The sequence below is a fragment of the Brassica oleracea genome, chromosome C4 (assembly GCF_000695525.1).
Source record: "Brassica oleracea var. oleracea cultivar TO1000 chromosome C4, BOL, whole genome shotgun sequence".
NCBI lineage: Eukaryota > Viridiplantae > Streptophyta > Magnoliopsida > Brassicales > Brassicaceae > Brassica > Brassica oleracea.
This window is the reverse complement of record NC_027751.1, coordinates 14,961,676-14,972,900: the sequence shown is the minus strand read 5'-3', so window position 1 is coordinate 14,972,900 and position 11,225 is coordinate 14,961,676. Positions and strand designations below refer to the sequence as shown.

At 36.2% G+C, this 11,225-nt stretch overlaps 1 protein-coding gene and 1 pseudogene across 1 annotated transcript; one reads left to right on the top strand and one right to left on the bottom strand.

Annotated features, from left to right (window-relative positions):
• Window positions 1–4,246, bottom strand: part of LOC106338224 — a 7,773-nt pseudogene extending 3,527 nt beyond the window's left edge.
• Window positions 4,247–9,055: 4,809 nt separating this feature from the next.
• On the top strand, window positions 9,056–9,684 carry LOC106341714. The gene has a single exon (XM_013780411.1). The coding sequence runs from the start codon at window positions 9,175–9,177 to the stop codon at window positions 9,520–9,522; it is 348 nt and encodes a 115-aa protein (XP_013635865.1). The 5' UTR covers window positions 9,056–9,174; the 3' UTR covers window positions 9,523–9,684.
• The last annotated feature ends 1,541 nt before the right edge of the window (window positions 9,685–11,225 follow it).

Below are 11,225 nucleotides of genomic sequence, written 5' to 3'. Positions count from 1 at the left end.
TGCTAACCAACCCCAATGCATATCCCAGATCACACCTTGTGCCTATCATAGCATACATTATGCTTCCGATAGCATTAGCATATGAAATATCCTCCATACTTGTCTTTGCTTCAGCATCGTCTAAGGCAGACAATTTGAAATGTGCACCAACAGGCGTTGACACACTCTTTGACTCATCCATGTCGAATACCTTGAGAACCTTCTTGATATAACCAGATTCAGATAGTGTCAGAATCCCCTTCACACGATCTCTCTCAATATCCATTCCCAAAATTCGTCTTGCTAGACCCAAGTCCTTCTTCTCAAATCTACTGCTGAGTAGCTGCTTCACCTTCATGATCTCTGATGCATCCTTTGACGCAACCAATATATCATCCACATATAATAGTAGATAGATGTACGTACCATTGGTTAACTTCTTGATGTAGACACAGTGATCATATTCACTCTTCATAAATCCATGACTAACCACAAACTGATCAAAACACTTGTTCCATTGTCTTTGTGGCTGCTTTAGTCCATAAAGAACCTTCTGAAGTAGACAAACGTGATCCTTTTTCCCTTTAACCTGAAATCCCTCTGGTTGCTCCATGTAAATCTTTTCTTCAAGTGTACCATGAAGAAACGCAGTCTTTACATCAAGTTGCTCAAGCTCCAAATCATGATTCACTGTAATTGACAACAAGAACCTTATGGACACATGTTTCACGACGGGTGAAAACACATCTTAATAGTCAATACCCTCCCTCTGAGAGTATCCCTTAGCAACTAACCGAGCCTTGAATCTAGGCTTCTCAACACCAGGTATACAAGACTTCATCTTAAAGACCCACTTGCAGCCTATCACCTTGCGCTTACTAGGCCTTCTCACAAGCTTCGAGGTTTGGTTCTTATCCAGTGAAGTCATCTCTTCACTACATGCTTCATTCCACTGCCTTCTCTCTTTGCTGTTCATCGTTCCATGATAGTCTTGAGGTTCCTCGGCACATACGTCATCAGCTACATATAACGCAAACGCTGCTATATCCTCCGAGTCAGAGTACCGTGCAGGTGGCACTATTCTTCTCCGAACTCTATCCCTTGCTAGCTGATATCCTTCAAGACTTTCACCTTGTTCATCATATGCGTCAACAGCTACTTCAGGTGTTTCGTCAACAGCTCCACCTGAAGGTTCAACTTCTGGTCCTAACGTAGATCTTGCTATTTCTCCCAGCACAGTCTGATTTCTTAGCTTCTCTGTGACATCTGCTTTAACCTCACAGACACTCAAATCCTTGTAGACTTTATCTTCTGCAAATAACACATTCCTGCTTATAACACACTTCTTCTCTTCAAGAAGCCAAACTTTGTATCCTTTCACACCTGATGGATAGCTGACGAAGATTCCCTTTTTAGCTCTAGCCTTGAGCTTTCCTTGATCTGCATGGATGTAAACCACAGATCCAAATCTTTTTAGGTGCAGATAACCGGACTTCTTGCCCAACCAAAGTTCCTCCGGAATGTTCCCATCTATTGCAGAAAATGGACTCATGTTTATCACATATGCTGACGTAGACACCGCTTCAGCCCATAATTGTTCCTCTAGACCCGACTCAGCCAGAAGGCACCTCACCTTCTTCTTGACTTGATTCTCCACCAACTTCTTCCATTCACTGAATTTACTAAAGGCTTCTCTTTTAGGAGCTAGGAAGTATACCCAGACCTTCCTTGTGTAATCATCGATAATAGATAGGAAATATTGCTTTCCTGACAGACTTGGCGTCATATTTGAAGATCCCCATAAATCAGCATGTACATACCTGAGAGCTTCACCTTTATCATGTCTTTCGATGTTGAAGCTCAACCTCTTCTGCTTCCCCATCACATAGCTCTCACGGAACTCCAAAACTCCAATCTTCCTCTTATAGATCACCCCTCTCCGGGAAAGAATCTGTAGATTCTTCATACTCATTTGCGCAAGACGTCTATGGCACAAGACTGTCTCATCCATAGAAGTAAACAGCAGTGTCAGGAAGAAACCATCTATGGATGAGACAGGTACAATGACCTAGACAAGGTTACCATGCTTGTAAAACCTAGTCTTCCCATGTCCACCACTATGCCCAAAGCGTAACACATCCAAGGTTCCAGTAGATATCAAGTTCCTTCTTAATTTCGGAATATACCTGACATTCGTGAGCATCTTGACAGAACCACCATAAGCTTTTATGTTGATTGTACCAATCCCTTGCACTCCAATCGCGCAATCATTACCAAAAAGAACCTGTCCTGAAGCCAACTCTTCAAACGTGTGAAACCAATCTCTCCTACATGTCATGTGGTAGGAGCATCCAGAATCAATCACCCACTTATCATGATGCCACATATCTGCTACCGACAGTGCATCATCCGCTGATTCACGATCTATCACAACGGCTGCTTCAGCTTCGTCTTCTCCTCCGCCATACTTCTTCTTGTAGGCGTAGCACTCCCTCTTGGTGTGCCCCTGCTTCTTGCAGTTCCTAGACCCTGAGATCGATCTAGACTTTTCCTTTTCTTTCAGATCCTGATCTTTAGACCTTGCTGCACTTGTCACCTCTTCCAACGACAATGTATCCTTGCCGTACTTAAGCGTTTGCTTGAGAGAGATTAACCGTGAAGGAAGCGAATTCAGGAGTAGAATCGCTTGTACCTCCTCTGACACAGTTACATTCACGCTCGACAGGTGAGAGACAATCTTCAAGAAGTCATCGATATTCTCATCCATAATCCGAGTATCGACCATCTTGAAGGTATAGAATTTGTGCTGCAAGTGAATTTTATTCGGTAGAGTCTTCGAAAGATATAACCTCTCTAGTGTAGACCATGTAGAAGCAGCTGACATACACAACTCGATATTCCTTAGCACATGATCTCCAACATTGAGAATGATCAGATTCATCGCCTTCTCTGATCTTTCAAGCCTTTTGGCTTCCTCTTTCACCAACCTCTCCCTGAATACATCTTCGTCTTCATCCTTCCTCATCACTGACGCAGAAGGTGACATAGACTCTTCTAACACATCCTTTAAACCAAGGACAGACATATGCACAAGCATCCTCTTCTTCCACAATGAGAAGTCACCCTTCCCATCAAAACGCTCCACCTCAATTCTTGACTTCGCCATTGACAACGATACCAACCAAGGCTATGATACCACTTTGTTGAACCACAACGGCAAAACTGTTTGACTCAAGAACTAGAATCAAACACACAAGCTCGCTGATACACTCTCTGACAAACTCGACGACGTAAGTAAGAAAGTTGAGTTTGTAGAATAATAGAGATAGGAAGAAGAATGCGGAAAAGATAGAAGATGGACACAAGAAATTGTTTACCCAGTGGTTCATCTAGAATGGTTTACGTCCACTGGGGCCTGGCAAGAGGCAATCCACTATAATCTCAAGTACAAAGAATATAGAACATCTCTTTCTCTCACAACCAAAGCTCACAAACCAAGCTAGGTCTTTTCTTGGACAAAGGAGAAATAGTACACACTAGCTCCTCTTATACAGTAGGAGTCTATTAGGTTAACCTAGTCGGATTAGGGCATTCGCCCCTTCCATAAACCTATTAGGAAATATTCCAAAATACTTGCAACTTCCATAACTCCATGAAAGTAATATTTCTAGAATCCTGCCGACTTCCATATCTCCATAAAAGTGACATTTCCTTTTCCTAACATGACATCCTTGTCTTGGTTTAAGTTACTCAATTTTGTTTGATTTCCATCACCAAATCCTGACGCAGTCCCTGACGGATTCTCTGACGTAGCCACTGATGAATCCCAACAAATGATAACCACTTTTTGATCTTGTAGCCATTCTTTTATGGCACATAAATGATATGCCCTGACATCCCTTTGGTTGAAAAGCTTAGACAGAAGTTGGTTTTGCAAGCCCAGCTTGGAATCATATTCATCAACACCAATTATGCTCTTATAACTTCCCTTGAGGTTCCCCATAAAGCATTTAAGTCGGAAATCACCAGAAAGATGATTGAATAAAGCTCTAGCAATAGTGGACTTACCAATTCCAGCAGGACCCCAAATCCCAATCATCTTCACATCATCACACTCAAAGCATAACAAACTGATCAGTTTGCTCAAATGAGCTTGCAGTCCCACTATCTTGTCGAAATCCCTTGACAGTGTAACATTCAGTTTGTTCCAAACATCTGTGGTACACTTTTCGACTATGTCTGCTTCATCAGTCCTAACTGTAATCATTGTGGGATGGTTATGGTTATTAGGTTATTAGTCCAAACGTCTTTGTCATAGCTTCTCTGAATTCTCTCTAATTTGTATCTAATGAGATATTTGAATACTATACTTTTATAATCATTGTGGGGTGGTTAGGGTTTATTTGGTTAAATCAGATGGAGGAAAACTGTAAGTAACCCAAAAATCACTGATATGGAAAGGTATGTGTAATAATTATTTGGCAAAAAAACGGCCAAGAATTATCTTTGATATGCTGTACGATCTAACGAACCTAACATACACTTAGGAGAAGCTTCCACCACTGTCCAATACTCCAGTCTGTCCTCAAGTAGTTTCAGCTCCAAAGAGCCGAGTTACCCAAGATTCCACATCTGTAACACTAACTAACCGCCTCTCCGATTGACCTAAGCAATCGCTTCTCGAGCCTTCCAATCAACCATGCTTCTCAAACCCATGCATAAAGACTGATATCCATTACGACAACATAAACGAAAAAGAAAAGCCTTTTCACACCACCGGCAATAAGCTTTAAGATCTTAAAATTTTGTGGCTGAGAGAAAAACAAGATTTGGAGAGAGACGTGAGAGATTACATACTAAAAGTAATTTTATTGTTATAATTGATGATAGTTTGTGGCTTATTGAAAAAAGGAACAAATCAACTGCAGTTAAATGTGCAGACGCATGCTTTGTCTTTTATACTGTCTTTTGTCTTGTCTCTTACATTTGCACACTCGCCTGTTTCATGTAACCATTTCCACTTCAAAGCGCACTGAAATAAACACACCATAGGTTGGCAGCTTTCTTCTCCTACTATATAATCAAGACATGGTTGTTCTCCTTGCCTTTCCTTTGTTACCATTCCTATAATAAATATTCAAAACATAGCTTCAGTTTTAATAAAACAAAACGTGGGGATAAAAGTGCTATAAAAACATGGAAAATATTATATGTCTTGATGTGTAAAATAAACCTAACACAAGGATGACCATAAACATAGCAAGAATAATGGCTTTCGTCATTTTATGATACAACATAAATAAAAGTTTGAAAGAAATTCAAAGTGAGTGTAATAGTAGTGATGTATATCTGAATATCATATATGCATATGTAAATATCACAAAAATCAAAATAGCTAAAAATCAAGAGTATACGTTGTAAATGGAAAAAATCTTATAAAACAGAAATAAAATATATGTGAAATAATCAAATAGAAAAAAATAAGAACCTAATAAACCACAACTGATAAGATTATATGATTATGAATAAATAAGTCAACAAATAATAAAATAGATGCTGAAAATAAAAACTACTTATAAACAATATTGGCAAGAAGTATTAGAGGCTTACTGGATTAAGAATTTAACAGAATTGAAACTATACCTGATCCAAAGAAATTTAATATATGAGTATTTTTTTCCAAAATTATTGTTACGAATATCAAAATTATTTGGAAACTTTCAGGGAGTTTGAATTGTTTTTAATATTTAAAATATTTAAAGTGATAATTTCAATTTTAATAAATCTATTTTAGTTATTTACATTTTTAACATATAAAAAATATATATAAACTTCAAAATTTATTTTGGGATAATGTTTAATTATCATTTCAAAAGTTTTAACTTTTTTAAAAGTGAAGTAAAAGAAAAGTTTAACTTTTTATGAAGTTTCAAATAGAATCATAGGATATGGTATATTGATTTTTAAAAAATATAAATTATCTTTTCAATCTCCCCAAATTCTATTTGATGGCTTTTGTTGAAAGAATCCATATTTTACAATAAACCAGAATTTTGAAAAATTTATACAAATGATTTATCCAATAACTTTGTATTCAGATATTATGTAAATCATACATATGATAAGGGAGGAAATCTCAGTTGTATATGTGGGATATGGAAAATGCAAAAATTATTGGTGATTTAGTTAGATTTCTTCTCAAATTTCGGATACTTTGAATGATTAATTTGTGTTTTACAAAAATTGCATTCAATACCTATAAAAACCTAAATTTGTTAAGTAACCAAAAACACATTCTTTCTTCTCCTTTCTTTTCTAATCTCTCTCTACTTTCTCTCAACAAAATTAATTGTTCTTTTTTTATTATCACACAGATAAGCCCTTATTATTAATACTTTTATTTCATGGACTTCTAAAAAGTGATATTTGTTGTAGAGATGAGAAAATACTTATGTATGTATATGTGTTTATATTTATTATAAATATTAAAATAAATACTTGAGGAAGAGTGAATGTGGGAAGAGATTTAAAGTGGAAGCTTTCATATTCATGTCTCACTTGTCTCATGGCATGAGGATCAAAAGGATTCTGATCTGGCTGATATTTTGTGGGAAGCTTAGCAACTCAGTGGGTAAGAACTTATCGAAAGGATTTAGAATTCAACAATTGAATCTTTTGTTATCTAGATTTTAGTGAAGTTGGTGGTTGTCACAATTTTTTAGTAGTGCTATCTTGAGTGTTTGGTAAATCCAACGGTGAGATCTTTTCTGATTGATCTGAGATATAGCAGAGGTGTTGTTGATTTGTTCATCTTGGATTCGTACGAGATTAGTCTTTGGTTGTCGGAATCCTTGTAATCTGAGGTCGTTTTGTGGCTGCTTGTTTTGAAGCTCTTGTGTTGCTCTCTTGTTGTTTGTATCTTGGGCTGGAGACAACTCTTTTTAGCTAGAGATGCTGCATCTACTCAGGGTGTTGAATAGAGAGGACGTGGTTTTACTCATATCCATTTTTGAGTTGACTACGGTTTCCTAGTTTTTCCTTCTCACATCGAGAAGTTTTTCAAGTAAAAATTTTTTATCGGCTTATAGCTTACTTGTGCAATAACATTTTAGCTCATGAGATATTTCATTTGCTAAATATCAAATTAAGCTATCTAGTGAAAATACTGGAAAAAAAACTAATTCTATATCGTGCTTCATAATTCGATGAGCGACAAAAAAAATTGGAAATCCATAATTCGATGAGCGACAAAAAAATTGGGAAAAAAATGACTCTAATGAGGAGGAAGGAAAATCCTGTGAACAATTCAAGCTGAAGAGTCACGTGACAATACATGTGAAGCAATTAAAACGCAACTACACCCAGTTTAATCTTCCCCTCCGGTCACATGAAACTGTAGAAAACTATTCATCCTTACTTTCATCTCCAGGACCAGTTATGAGAAAATATCAAGTAGTGACAAGTCAATAATAAAATGTATATAAAGTGATCAAGGGAAAAATACAAATCTGATCGCATAAACAAAAATGATAGAAATAGAAAACTATAACATGAAAATATCATGACGATCAAGAATTTTGCTGAATATTTTCTGAAACAATAGTTTTACTTAAAATGCATATATTAAAAAATGAATAAAATGTTTATTTTTTAACTCATGTGCCAAGTTTTATATCTCAATTTCTTAAAGTCAATTAGAGAAAGAAAATACTATTTCTACATTCAAAATATATAAGATCAATTTACATTTTAAATAATACGGTGGAACAGTGTTTTAACGCATTAGACGTTTAAATAAATTTCTAGTACCTAACCGTATATGCGGACGCCTAAACAAAGAATATATATATTTAAAAAGTATAAGTATAAAATTAATATATACACACTAGTTCTATAACAATAAACATAATATATTTCAAATATAATTTATATGTATAAAAATATAGTTTAATATATATAAATAGTTTCAAAGTATAAAACTTAAAACATGTCTAAATATATTAAAATGATAAATTTATAAATTTAAAATTGTTTTGCAAATAATTATATAATTAATATAGTCATATAAATACATAAGATAAGTAACAATTAATATAAATAATAGCATTAATAAAATATAATATTAATACATTAATTTTTAACATTAATGTTTAAAATATACCTAGAGTCTAGCAAAAAACCGTCTAAACGTTATTATACGTCTGAACTATATAAATCCGCATGAAACACTTTATAACATGAAAACGATATGTTCGATTATTGTGTAACGCCTATACACCACCTAGGCGGATGCCTAAACCGTGTAATCAATGCAAATATTTAACAATGAATAATGAACAAGCTCACCATTCAGGAAGCACATGAGAACATATTCTATTTCATGAAAAGATGTAATTTTCATAAGAACCCCAATCAAATTAAATAAATAAACGTAAGATAGAAGAATCCATCTCGTGCACAAAACTCGCAACATAAATTGAAGGCGTGAAGCTAAGAGATGCATGCTTGACCCCTCTTGTGCCACTACTATATAAAGAAGAGATGGATGTTGTGTTCTAAGGCAGGTGTGTTATTATTACACTCATTCACTCATATAACACTGCTTATAAAATTTAGAATTAATTAAACAAAAACGTTGTTGCTGATCCTTGAAGGGAAGAAGAAATTTAATTATAGGATGCCAAAGGTTAATGATGGCTCCTACTTACTAATTATGCCTTAATTAAAAAAGAAGATGATGCTACCAACCAATGGTAATAATTAATTATATTATGCATGGCACCAAATTATCTCATAATTTCTAGTTAGTAATTTATGTAAAGCATAAAGTCAGCCTGTTTTCACAACACACAACCTTGTGGTTCTTGGGATCAAAACAAGATTGGTTTTGACAAAAATCTTGAGACCTTTTTGGGTACAGAAAAAGAAAACCAAAAGATTGTAGGACCATAGAAAGGTAGGAAAAGGTAAGGTATATCATGAGAAATCATATCGTTCCCTACTGTAAATGTCTTCTTATCTTTTTCACCACCCAAAACTAATCCCAAGCAACAACCACTTCATTTCACAATCACCTTATAAATACCAAACCTTATATCAAAGTCTCAACAAACACACCAAACTATCCCCCACCTGCTCAACGACTTATAAGCCTTTTCTCATTCTTATCAAACAAATTGAAGCTGAGTGAGAAAAATGAATACAAAGACTTGCCTCGTTTTCTTCCTCTCTTCTCTAATCATCACAAACAGAGCCTTAGCGCAAGACCGAGCTCCTCACGGGTTGGCTTATGAGACCCCAGTGGCGTTTTCACCTTCTGCATTTGACTTCTTTCACGCGAAACCACAAAACCAGGATGCAACTTTAGAGCCTTGCGCTGAATCCGGCTGCTCACCTCTCCCAGTGTCTGCAAAGGTTCAAGGAGCTTCTGAAAAAGCACAGCAAAGCGAGATAGCAACAATGTCAATTGGTTTCAGAAGCGGAATTGGAGCTGGTGGTGTGGTCGGGATCATCTTTGGAATTGTGTTTGCCGTGGTGATGTGAACCATTCTAGTTCCATCCAACCTAGTGTTTTAACCTGAGATTATGATAGATTATATAGCTAGATTTTGAGTTGATATGTGTGTTTGTTCTTTACCTGTTCTTGAAGCTTGTATTTAGATTTCCATATGCAGTGGTTAATAGCAGAACACGTATTCGACTGTTTGGCTACGGATCTAAGTTATATTTGATTAAAAATTTAGGGGTGTTATAAATCAATTGGTCGATGTACAAAATCGGCCCGGTCCATAACCGGCCCATACACTTAGAAAGAGAGACGGTCCAATCCTAGAGAGAGAGAGGCGGCTGCGAGACTTGGAGAGGAGAGAGAGCCAGCTACAACTTGCCAATTTTCTAATTCGTTTATGTTTATGATTTGTAATTTTTCCTATTATTGTATTTCCATTTATCTCTCTTATAACCCTTATATAAAGGGAACACTTATTCATTAATAATATACAGATACTTACAATTCTAAATCTTTAAGTTTACAACACGTTATCAGCACGATAGCCTCTAACACCCTGAGCCTAAAACCAAATCGCTAAAACCCTAAAACCCTAAATGAAAAGGAATCTGCCTCGAAACTTCGAAGAGGTCGTTCTTCCAAACCGTGAAGACCCAGAAAACGATCAAGATATCAAATCGAAGCCCTGACCGAGACGAATCAGTCAGTGCAAACCTCTTGTCGATCTGACCACTGACGCGCCCTCACGCACAGATACAGTACGTGCCGATTTGCTTTGGAACCCTAATCCGAACCCGACGATACCGACGAACCCTAATCCGTTCGCGACTTCGTTACAGCTCGTGTCCACCTGATCAGATCCAGCCCCAAGGTGTTCCTGATCCTAGACGAACACAGCTCCATCCTACATCAAGGACAGCTCGCGATCCGATAGAAGCAGCTCGCGTCTCCAACCTCAATCCATTCGTGTTCCAGGCCAGCTCGCGTCCCAGCCAGCTCGCGTCCCAGCCAGCTCGCGTCCCGATCGTGTCTAAGCTCGAGGTTCATTCTTGGTGGTCCGGTTTCTACAAACAACTAAACTAAAGGTATTTCAAATTCTAAGAACATAATGAATCGAATTTGGTTGATTGTAAAGAATGAACTAAAATATAATCTCTAAGATGAAAGTCATATGATAATAGATCAATCCCTAAGCGAGTAAATCGAAGCTCTATAAGTTCGATCCCCAAACTCTAAAAATCGAGATTGATCCATTGATCAATTATAATCAAAACCTTAGAGGTTTTGAATCTCAAATCAAATCCCTTTGATCTAAGATCAAATTTTTGAAATCCCTAAACCCTAATTCAAAAACTATTGATTAATTAAAACTGATTGAATGATTGATTGAGATTGAATTTGATCATCCTGAAATTGAAATTGCTTGTTAATAAAATCGAAACCCTAAAACCCTAATTCTGAAAATCGATTTTGATTGTTTGAAATTGAACATTGATTGGTTGATTTGATCACCTAGAACTATTGTTAGGATTGTTCAAACTCGAATCTGATTGTTTGACTTGTTTAAACTAAAACCCTAATGACCTAGTTTAGATTATTTTAAAATCAAAATCTGAAACTACATATTAGGTTAAACTGTTCTAGACTTGATCATACTCGTGGTCGTATGGCCTTGTTGCATTCATACCCTAACTTAATTACATTGATTGATTGCAATTACACTTAGAACTTATTCTAG